We start from the raw sequence: 12069 nt of genomic DNA, 5'->3' as shown, positions 1-12069 counted from the left end.
TTGTTTTGATGCGGAAGTCTAGCGAACCATGTGACTCGTGAATAATTGCATTAAGAAATCGAAGTGAGGGAAAATACTGTACACGAGCTTGCTAGTCACAAAACTCACCAGCTGTCCCTTTTATTGTCCTTACTATTCACCACCCTCCCTAAGTGACTGTGCGTTTGTATAATTTTCCCAGAACTTTTTTCAGAATTTAGATATTGATTCTTGATGTATGATGAACTTATAGCGCTTAAATGTGCCTAAAACTTTGTCTAACAAGACATTGCTGTAAATATGTAATCTGGGGCGTGGGAGGCAAAATGTCATTCAAATGACATTATGTCAAATGACACGTGATATTTTGGAGAGTTTTCACTCTCCAGCCTTAGATGTTATATTTAGAGCAATGTACCCTTGAACAAAAATATAGCCCTACTCAAGCGTTAAGAGTACATCTAAAATTATGATGTGAATTTTACTTCTGAAGAAAGTTATTAACAAATTAGTCAAATGACATGCAGATGACATTTTACAAGCCTGGTAGGGGGCGGGGGCAGCAGGGACAGCAGGGACAGCATGGACCATGTCCAAGGGCTTGACGACCCCTCCCCAGCTGTCTGCGAGTCAGGGAGAACTGCCTAGGGCGTGGTGGGATTTAGCAGTGGGCTCTGCTAAAATCCCTCCCAAAAAACCACAAGTGCCCGTAATCAGACTCTATCAAAGCGACTGTGTGCCGCTTCAAAAGCACAAGCCCAGGGAGTGCCAATTGGCATGGGGAGTGTCCCTACTCCGGTAGGGTAGCGCGTGAGCTGCTTCGGCAGGGAGTGAGTGATCTGGTTGTGCTGAGGCAGGAGTGTCATAGCGCGTCACCGCTATTGTCACCTCGAAGCGCAGCAGAAGTCTGAGTATGGACTGCACATGCCGAGGTAAGAGTGTCGTAGCGTAGTATCGTTGATTGGTCCCTACATACCGCTATCGACACCTCGAGGCATGGCAGTGGAGTGTTAGAGTGAGTTGGGGAGTGTCCCTACTTCGGTAGGGTAGCGCGTGAGCTGCTTCGGCAGGGAGTGAGTGATCTGGTTGTGCTGAGGCAGGAGTGTCATAGCGTGTCGCCGCTATTGTCACCTCGAAGCGCAGCAGAAGTCTGAGTATGGACTGCACATGCCGAGGTAAGAGTCGAGGTACCCATCGACACCTCGAGGCATTGCAGTGGAGTGAGCACCCGAAAAAGGGTCACATGGAGCGAATGGTCTTTGGAGAAGCTGCTTCGGCGGCAGGGTAGCAGTGGGTTGTACCCACACACCTACAGTTGTGCACATGTGGTGCATGGGGAGGGTCCCTGCTTTGGCAGGGTAGCGTGTGGTCTGCTTCGGCAGTGGTGTGATTGATCTGCTCGTGCTGAGGCAGGAGTGTCGTAGCGTAATATCTGTAGGCCCAGGCAGTTACCGCTATTGACACCTCGAGGCATGGCAGCGGAGCGCCCGGGAGAGCATCCAAGTAAGACTCAAATGGAGTGAATGGTGTGCGAGCACCCAAGTCAGTCTCGCGTGGGACGAGTGCATGTGTGAGCGATAATGAGCGAGTACGCTTAGTACTGCCATCCCCCCAGAAGTAGTACTGCGAGGTAGTTCCTGGGGGAAACGATGGTGGAGCCCAAGGGAGTTTAGTCGGTATTACCGGTATGGTCGAGTCCGACACTCCAGTACACTTCCGTGTGGTAGTTTGGCAACTACAATGCACGTGTACTGGGTTAGTGTGTAAATGCATGCTCCCTTGTAAAAAAAAAAAAAAGCCTGGTAGGGGGGGGGGGGGGGCTGTCTAGGACGTGGTGGGGTTTAGCAGTGGGCTCTGCTAAATCACAAAAAAAACGTAAGTGTCCGTAAGCAGACCCTATCAAAGCGACCGTGTGCCGTTTACAAAGCAGCCGAAAGAGTGCCATCGGCACATCAGGGACAATTCCAGTAAGATACTGATTATGGTATATTGGATGCATGTTATTGGATGTATTATGTTTTTCAATATTGCAATATTGTGAAGCAAGGGCTGGTAGTCTGGACATTCTATTCTCTTAGTAAGGCCGGGTGGCACCGACCTGAAATGGCGAATGGGCTAATGGTCAGGCTATCTACCGTCCAATAAAACCGTGGCGGGCTTTGTAGCACGCGGTACAATCTTGTCATTCAGTTTGCCAACTGAGTGGGATGCTCTTTCCTGACTAGCGCTGATCTGGCTTTGAACACGAAAGTGTCAATCCTTGCATTGCCTTCGATGCTCAGTAAGGCCACGCAGGAGGCTGACCTGAAGGTAGCTAACGCGAATTCAGTAGTCCCTAAGAGGAAGGAAGGCTGATAAACGACGGGAGAGGGTCGAGCGAAATGCTGGCCCCATGGAGAAGAGTAAACCAGTGCTTCCACCAGTGAAGACCACTGAAGCCCGCCGGGAGGAAGACCTGCCCTAGAGGGAGGTCGTGAACCCCAAAATGGCGAGGCGGAGTCGGCAGCAGGTCGCAAGGAGTGCGGCAGGCGGAGCGGTGCGCACCAATGCTAAGAAGGGTAGAGCACAAGAGAGCACGGGTGCGCCTTCCAATGGCAGTGTCAAGCGAAAGGAAGAGGTGAGGCGATTATCGTTTAGACTGACAATAAAAGCTACGTCGACGTCTTGAAGGCCATGTGAGAGAATGAGAAGCCTAGGAGAGGATATCAACTATATCCGAAGGACGCGGAAAGGCGAGATGATTCTCGTCTTGAAGCGGGATGCTGCTTAGAGTTCTGAGTACAAAAAGTTCGCAGAGGAGGTCCTGGGTGATGGGGTTCAAGTACGAGCTCTATGTCCAGTCTCGAACATCCAGTGCAAGGGACTGGATGAAGTAACCGAGGCCGAAGACCTGGTCGATGCATTGAGAGATCAGTGCAATGTCGAGATCCAAGAATCCGCGACTAGGCTACGCAAAAGCTACCCTGGACGGCAGGTTGCTTTATTACAAGTACCTATGGCAGGGGCCAAGAAGGTAATGGATGAGGCTAAACTGAAAGTGGGTTGGTCGGTATGCCTGCTTTAGGTGTCTTGGCTGCGGTCATAAATCTTATGATTGTAAAGGCCATGATCGCAGTAAGTTATGCCGAAGGTGTTGAGCAGAAGTCCTTCGAAGACCGAGCAGTGAATCATGTATCGATGTGACCTTTATTATGCTACGTTTCGGCCATAGTGGTTCATGCGCGGTGGGTGTTGTCGTGGCTGCTTGTCTCCTACGTGAGATTATGATACGGGTCGCTAGGTTACTATCATAGCTTGCGATCGACGATTGGTGAGGTTACCACTCTTGAAGTCGCTCACGCCTACCCTGATGCACAAGGCATTATAGCGTCCTTTGTTGTATTGCTTAATTGCGAGCCTTAGTGACTGCTTAGATCACTGCACCTAGTGGTATATGTTAGTGGTCGAGGCACCTTGTTCTAGGCTGAGCATTGCTGTCCTTCTTACATCAGCTAGAGGAGGTGCGACCTGGGGGCCTTCCTAGAATGTGATGACTGATGATTGGGCTCTGTTGAACTTCTATTAAAATCTGCATGTATCCGCAAGCAGGCCCTACCAAAACGACCGTGTGCCGTTAACCTTTCCGTCCTTGACGTCTGTTTTAAGGAATTTCAAAAATTAAAACTGCTGTCAAAACCACATTTCTTGACCATTTCCTTCGCAACAACTTGCATTCCATCCGGATGGAGGCTCAACCCTCAGTATGGTTCCATAATTATTCCAGAATCCTTTGGGGTCAGTTGTCCTTGTTAGAACAGGTCGTATTACATCTCAAACTTCATGATTTCACAAAAAATATGGAAATTATATTTTTAGGGTTCCTGGGCCATTCGGGGTTAATTCGACCACATCCGGAACGATCCGGGGGACCTCCGGAATGGCCATTTCCAAAATTAATTTAAAGCACGTCGTGTGACACATCAAACTTCATGCAATGCAATGATGGGAATGATATTTCAAGCATTCTTGAGCCATTCGGGCTCGATCCGGTCACATTGGTTACAAGGGTTCCGGGGCTACTTTGATTCAATCCGGCAAGAAAAGCGGCACAATCCAGAGGACCTACAGAATGGCACGTCGAGAGACACCTTAAACTTTATAATTTAGCAATGCAATGATGATTATAACATTTTTAGAATTCCTGGGTCAGTTGCGTCCAATCCGTTCAAATCGGCGTCAAATCAGAGGACCAACGGATTGAACATTTTCTTAATTGAGTCAAGGTTGTTTCACACCTAAAACATCATGATTTTACAAAACAATGATGGGAATGATATTTCAAGGGACACTTAGCCATATTGGCCATAATCCAGAGGTCCTACGAAATAAACATTTTCCAAATTCGTATGACAACTCAAACTTCATGATTTCACGAAGCAACAGATAATGTGCTTCGGAGGAACCTTTATTCTGTAACTTTTATTTGTTTCTTGGACAATGAAAGGAAAACCAGAGCATTCCTAATATGTATACAAAACGCTGTGTTTTCGCAAAAATATTTTTTTTTAAATTTTGTTGGCCATACGTCTTTTAAAAAAATGCCCAAATTATTAAATATGTTTTCTTCTTCTTCTCTTTTTAATGGCTTTTGTCCCTTCTAGCTATGTCCATGAATTCTTTTTTCTGCAATTCAACAACACCATGCAGTCGTGTACGAAATGTCCCTTCTCCTGAAAATTTTGTCTAATAAAAAAACATGTTTGCTGAGATCTCAATTGTGCGAATCTCGGCGAAATAAAAATACGAATGAAGACTTGAAGAGTAGATTTGACAAACATAACTTAACTTAACTACATAACTTCGACTTACCTTGCCCGGGTGTATCAGATGTTGCGGTGCACCCGATTCTTCGTCCGGCCCGCCGCCGCCTCCACCGGGTGGACCACCGCCGCCACCCGGTGGGCCACCCCCGCCCCGACCCCCGTTGATCGTGTTCTCCAGCGTGCCACCCTTCGAGTGCGCCTTCGGGTCGTGCACCTTAAAGCGGACCTCTTGGAACAGTGGACCTACAATAGAACAACCTCGTGATCCCGCGATATTATGGGGGGGCACATTGGACATGGTACCGCTACGGCTGCCCATCTGCTGTTTTGGCGTGTGCTGGTGGCCGTGGCTGTGCCCGTGACCATGGCCATGGCTGTGATCGCTGGCCGGTGGCGGTGGAGGCGGATGGTTGGCGTCCGCCGCCTGCTGCTTCTTCTGCTCAGCGATCTTCTGGATTGCCATGAAGCGCTGCTTGCGCATCTGTATCCGCTTCGCCATATAACCGACGGTGGCGTATTCTACAGTCGTTCAGAATTTGGAATCAAAGAATCGAGCGGGGAAAGGGGATGATAGAAAAAATTCAGATCAGTATCAGGAAATAGCAGCAGGTCGAGTTCAACAGCGAAACAATACCAAAAACGAGAATTGTGATTCAAACAAACACCTAGGTTTCAGTAAGCACACGCACACACAAATTACAGTTACACCAAGATTAGAGATTATTATAGAGTGTTATCATAGATATTAGGTGGTAGTTTGAGTTCGAGCAGTTGATGAGTGGATTGATAGTTCTCACACATTAGCTTCTACTTTACGGTTCGTAAGCTTAATTAGCTTAATTTTTTTCTCTTTTGATTTATTCCAGACAACGATCTAACTACTGGGAGAGCTTGAGTGAGCTATGCGATGTGGATGGATCGGTGAAGCGTGATGGAGTGTACGGTGTAGCTGGGATGCAGAAATTTTCCGCAAGTTCTGTCTCGCCCAAAATCAGGAACCGATCAACTCTTCGATCCCCCGTCCTAGTGGGAGGTTCACAAGTTTCGGTTCCGTTTTAAACGAGATCTTGCTCACCACGGTCCTCAGCGTGAGAGTGTGCGAGACTTGGCATGGCTAGGCGAAATCGCGGAAAATTTCATTTTTGTCGACTGCCCCTGCTGCGTCTGCCCCGGTATGGCCGCGACGAAGGCGGTGTTGCCCGGGGGCGCGATGGGTGTCACGTGGACTGACTCTGACTGGATGAGTAGCGATCGATTGATGGGGGTGCTTGCAGTTGTGTTTGATACAATGAGAGTGACATGAGAAATTCGATAAATTCATCAAATCAACTAAAAGTAACGCTATTGTTCACCACCACGTGCCGTATTGCTTGAAACTTTGTTTCGGTACGATTCCATTTTTCGTTTGTTGTTTTTTTTTCCACCTGTTTTGATTTCTTTGTATATTTTGCTCGTCAGTTTTCCGAAATCTCTGCGATTGTTTTAGGCCCTCGTTGCATTGCCGGGAGAGGCGAGATTCGATGGAAAATCTCCCCTTATACACTATGATTGCTGCATATAGTTATTGCTGAGGCTTTTATTACGAGAATGTGTGATCTGTTTGACGCTTATTAAAAACTAAAGTGTTCTCTTGTGCTGGAAGTATAAATATATTCTGGCGCGTTTACAGTGCTTGTAGGAAAATCATGATTGTTAGTACTTTTATTATTTTGTTGGAAAGAAGAGCAAAGAGGGAAGAAAAGGATATTGCAATCTGGTTCCATAGGATTGTTATGAAAGTATCGACTTTTCTCGTAGATTATTGAAATGGATTTTACTTTTCGAGTGCATTGAAAGCTAACTGCTGGTGAAAAAGGTGTCTCGTTTGTGTTCTTTCGCCTTCGACTTTGGATTGTTCTGCTTGATTTAGTTATCTCGAACTTATTCAATAAATTCATCAGATTTGAGTTTGATAGACGCAACGAAGTGCCATCGGCGATAGTTTTAGTTATTATTAGAGGAGAGTGTTATGAGTAAATTCTCTTCTTCAATCCTTTTTCAATGGTCTGTTTTTGAATATTAGTGAAATTGAAAATTTATTCCAAATTAGAATGGAACTTGAAAAAAAATTACGAAACAAATCACTTGCGGGAAATTTCTTGGAAATCCCGTGGAAAACTCCAAAGAATCACTCCGAAATTTTCCCGTGGAAACTCCGAAGAATTTGCCATGAAAGTTCCGAAGAATCTTCTGTGTATATGTAGAAGAATATCCCGAGGGATTTTTGAAGATTTTCCCGTGGAAATTTCAAAGAACTTCCCGTATAAGTTCGCTGAAAAAAATCCGATGAAATTCCGAAAAAAAAATTCGTGGGAGATTCGAAGACTTTTTTTTATGGAAAATCCAAAGCGTTTCTCTCTGGGAATTCAAAAGATTTTCCCGAATAATCTTCCAATTGTGGAAGTATCAACAATTTTTGTGTGAAAAAATCCGAAGAATATTTCGTGAAAATTCCGAAGAGGTTTCCATGAAAATTCCAGAGAATTTTGTATGGGAATTCCGAAGAATTTTCCGTGGAAACTCCAAAGAATTATTATGGAAATAATTAATAGTTTTCCATGGAAATTTTATAGAATCTTCAATGAATATTCAAAAGATTTTTCCGTGAAAATTCCGAACCTTTTCCAGTGGAAATTCAGAAAAAAAGTTGAGGTATTTTCAAAGATTTTGTTTGTAAAATACTCGAAGATTTTTTTGTAGAAATGCAGAAACTTTTTCTGGCGAATTTTCGATAAATTTTCCAACGAGACGAGCTCCGTGGTCTAGTGGCTACCGCTTCTGCCTTATAAGCAGGAGGTCGTGGGTTCAATTCCAGGCTCGTCCCTTTCCTACTTTGTATTTCTATCATAGTTCTTTCTGTGTTTCACGTTCTACCAACACAATTCCTACTGTTATAACCTTCCACACTAACAATTCCAAAAAAAAACCTCCCGTGGCACCTATGAGAGGTCGTAGAGTTCTCTGCATCTTTCTTAAGTAGGTGTCCGACTAACCATCCTTCCCCTTCCCCAGCATTCGCAAGGACGTGGCCAGGACAGATCTGGACTATTGGAGAGAGTGCATTGCTTCCATCTAAGAGATAGTGATTAGTCCCAAATCAATATCTGTGGTAACGGATGAAAGTGATGCTACTCTCACACAATGGTCCAGGCTTGTACCACCTACGAATTTGTGCGAATTGCTCAATGCTAATGCTAATGCTAAATTTTCGATAAATTTTCCAACGAAATTCTTCGATTTTCCTTGAAAATTTTGAAAATCGTCTCTTGGAAACGCCGAAAATCCGAAGAGTTTTTCATGGAATTTCAAAGAATTTCCCGTGGAAATTAAAAAAAAAATCACTTCGAAATTCCGAAGAATTTTTCGTGGAGATTCCAAAGAACAACCTTGCAAATACCGAACTGTTTTCCGGGGAAATTTCGTAGGATTTCCCTTACGTATTTTGAGAAATTTTCCTTGGAAGTTCCGACGATTTTTTCATGGGAATTCCGAATATTTTTCGGTGGAAATTTTGAAAAATTTCCAGTGGAAATTTAGAAGAATTTCACATGAAGATTTTTAAAATATTCTCAAAAAAATTTGAAAAAAAAAATTCTTTGAATTTTGCGGCAAGATTCCGAAGAATTTTCTGTGGAAATTTGAATGAATTTTCCGCAGAAATTCGGAAAAATGGAAATTTGGAGGCATTTCCATGAAAATTTAGTTTTCCGAGGAATTATCCTTGGACAACTAAATTTTCACAAAGATTTTTTCCGTTGAATATTCGAAAAAACATCATTTTTCCAGTATATTTTAGGAGATTTTCTCTTGGGAATTGAAGATTTTCGTGTGGAAATTCCGAATAATTTTTCATGGAAATTCCGAAGAATTTTCTATGGAAATTTGGATGAATTTTCCGCAGAAATTCGGAATGGAAATTTGGAAGACATTTCCATGAAAATTTAGTTTTCCGAGGAATTATCCTTGGACAACTAAATTTTCACGAAGATTTTTTCCGTTGAATATTCGAAAAAATTATCAATTTTTCAGTAGATTTTAGGAGATTTTCTCTTGGGAATTTTAAAGATTTTCATGTGGAAATTCCGAAGAATTTTCTTTAGTTTTCCGAGGAATTATTCTTGGACAACTAAATTTTCACGGAGATTTTTTCCGTTGAATATTTGAAAAGAAAAAATCATTTTTTAGCAGATTTTAGGAGATTTTCTCTTGGGAATTTTAAAGATTTTCATGTGGAAATTCCGAAGAATTTTTCATGGGAATTCCGAAGAATTTTTTGTGGAAATTTGGATGAATTTTCCGCAGAAATTCGGAAAAATGGAAATTTGAAAGACATTTCCATGAAAATTTAGTTTTCCGAGGAATCATCCTTGGATAACTGAATTTTCACGAAATTTTTTTTCGTTGGATATTCGAAAAAAATATTAATTTTTCAGTTGATTTTAGGAGATTTTCTCTTGGGAAATTGGGAAATTCCGAAGAATTTTTCATGGGAATTCCGAAGAATTTTCTGTGGAAATTTGGATGAATTTTCCGCAGAAATTCGGAAAATGGAAATTTGGAAGACATTTCCATGAAAATTTAGTTTTCCGAGGAATTATCCTTGGACAACTAAATTTTCACGGAGATTTTTTCCGTTGAATTTTCGAAAAAACATCAATTTTTCAGTAGATTTTAGGAGATTTTCTCTTGGAAATTTTAAAGATTTTCATGTGGAAATTCCGAAGAATTTTTCATGGGAATTCCGAAGAATTTTCTGTTGAAATTTGGATGAATTTTCCGCAGAAATTTAGAAAAATGCAAATTCGGAAGACATTTCCATAAAAAATTGGTTTTCCGAGGAATTTTCCTTGGACATTCTGAAGGACTTTCGGTGAAAATTTCAAAGTAGATATTTCGTAGGATTTCCCGAAGATGTTTAGAATATTTTTTCATGGGAATTTCGAAGAATTTTCGGCGGAAATTCCGAAAAAAAAATTTGTGGAAATTCCGATAAAAAAGCATGAAAATTCCGGACAAAATTAATTCTAGCTTTGTTTTTTATTTCCGTGGAAGTTTGCAAAAAAATTGAATTGATTTTTTTAAAAATTGATTTCTCATCAGCTTTTAAAAGAGCAGGTGAATATTAAAAAAAAAATTATGTTATATTTTTCCTCTCCTGAAGATTTTCCTAAAATATTTTTAAATTTAATATTACCAGCAGGAATTGGGTGAGATCTTTTCTATTTGTTAAATCATTTTCAAGCTGTAAAAGTAAAATAAGAACCACCTGGTAACGTATCATTCAATGCAGTATTCTTTTAAAGCTCCCTAAAGTTTTTTTTTCACAAATTCGTTTATTTGATAGGCTCAGACGTGTATAGCTCTTTACGGAGCCACAACCTAATTCATTTGGTAATCTTTCAACAGATCTCCTCCGCCCCCGTTGATGGCACTTCGTTGCATATGTCTGAAAACAGAAAAGTGATCAATGCTCATGCGGAAGAAGTGCGAGCGAAAGCCCGTTCTCTGGTCAGCTCTATGGCGCACTTCAAACGCAGTATTTAGATTTTTTGCAGCTACACTATAGAGGAACAGAAGTGAAATAAATAGCATTTTGGGTGATGAAGAGTGGATGTGAAAGAGCAAAACTATACAATCGGTTGGAAAACAAGCGAAATGTTGGCGCGTATTTTTTTTTGTTTACTGTTGTATCGTTTCAAAGTTAGCGTTTCAGAGCGGGGGGTTTGGTATTGATTCACACCAGGCAAAAATCAAAGTTAGTTTAGATGAATTTATCGAATTTTTCTCTTTGAGTTTCGGGTTCTGTGTCTGTTCGAGCCAACTTTTCTTGCTGCGTGTGAGTGTTTTCCGGTTTATTTTCTTTTTGTTTTTTGGATATTTATCATGTCTTTTCCTGACCGGGTTGATCTCGAAAGTGACAGAGAAAGAGAAGGCTTGGAGAAAGGAGATGACAGTTATAATTGTTAGTTTGTTGTTAAGCTGATATACGGCTTTTATTCTAGAACGCGCCTTTCTGACCTAATCTCACAGAATGTATCCTGGTGTATGTGTGAGTAAGTGGGCGGTAATCTCAGTCAAAGGTGAGACTCATCGAACTATTCAAGTGCGATTTTTTTTCATTATTATCAAGTTACAGTGCTGACACTATGCCGTGAAAAACCTGATTCATTTTCATTGCGTTTTTTCTTGCAGTTAGGTGTGTGGCAGTGGATGAAAGATATCGAAGGTGTATTTATGTGTGGGTGTGTGTGGAAAGCTCGATTCTAAACTCGCGAATGCTATACAATTAAATCTCAACTCCTTCTCTATGAGGGTGATGGGTGAGTTCTGGTTTGACTGTTTTTACTCGGGATCTTATAGCCTATGCATTACGTCTGACTTTGAAAAAGCTTGGGTCTTCCGGTTGTTTTTTCGTATCGTTCAGACTTGCGTTTTTTTTAGTGGTGGGGATTTCCATGCTACGCTGCTTTTTACGATTTTCTTTTTTCAATTTCAATCATCTGGCACTCTCAGACCCCGGGCAGGGGTCTTAACACTTGTTTTCTATGAAGGCAAGCGTGATGCATTCTTGTAAAGGCAGAAAGCTGATCAAAAATTAAATCATGCACGACTAATTTTTGGAACAGCTTTCCTTGGCACTCCTTTAAGGCTCTACAGGCGTTGAGACCCCGTGCAGACCGGAGGATTCCGAGAAGCGGCACCAGTAGCATGCAAACCCCCGGTTGTTCTTCTTTTTTTGGGTGCCTCAACAAACTTCTAAGTACATGAAGTAACACAAACACGAAAGAGACTGGTTATTTGTACAAATAGCAAGTAGTGAATATATATAGATATAAAAATATGTATATATAAGTAAGTAAAAACTGTTATATACCCAGCAGACTGGCAAATACCATGACGAAGCATGTGCCTAAATATACGTCAATCGATTTTACATAAGATATTTTCGGTAAGGCAGCATTCGTTGACGACATCAGTGTTGTCATTGTCAAGACAGTGGTTACACCTAATGCAACACGTGCTGGTGTAGCATTTCTATTTAGCCAAAATGATACCCACGATATGATTACAATTAATCCGGATGGTATGTAAATCTGAATGAGATAATAACCCATCGAACGTACAAACTGTATTTCACATGCTAAACGTGAATAATTTCCTATAAGAACAGAAAAGGGTTGTATTACGAATAATGTTTCAGTTAGTTGGCATATATTTGGTAAATATAATTTTATATCGATAAATATGT

At 41.7% G+C, this 12069-nt stretch overlaps 1 protein-coding gene across 13 annotated transcripts in view; it reads right to left on the bottom strand.

Moving 5' to 3' along the window:
• LOC134218489 (gamma-aminobutyric acid receptor subunit beta) overlaps positions 1-12069 on the bottom strand; it is a 269248-nt gene that overhangs the window by 16720 nt on the left and 240459 nt on the right. For 11 of the 13 annotated variants that reach the window (XM_062697556.1, XM_062697555.1, XM_062697557.1 and 8 more), the window contains 2 exons: positions 11695-11979; positions 4828-5300 (listed from right to left, as the gene is read on the bottom strand). In XM_062697556.1, coding sequence (XP_062553540.1) covers positions 4828-5300; positions 11695-11979 — 758 coding nt within the window. The remainder of the gene's footprint in view (positions 1-4827; positions 5301-11694; positions 11980-12069) is intronic. The other 2 variants (XM_062697562.1, XM_062697563.1) reach the window with 1 other exon arrangement.

The sequence above is a fragment of the Armigeres subalbatus genome, chromosome 2, assembly GCF_024139115.2.
Source record: "Armigeres subalbatus isolate Guangzhou_Male chromosome 2, GZ_Asu_2, whole genome shotgun sequence".
NCBI classification, from domain to species: domain Eukaryota; kingdom Metazoa; phylum Arthropoda; class Insecta; order Diptera; family Culicidae; genus Armigeres; species Armigeres subalbatus.
The sequence above is the reverse complement of the archived record's forward strand: the minus strand, read 5'-3'. Positions and strand labels throughout refer to the sequence as shown.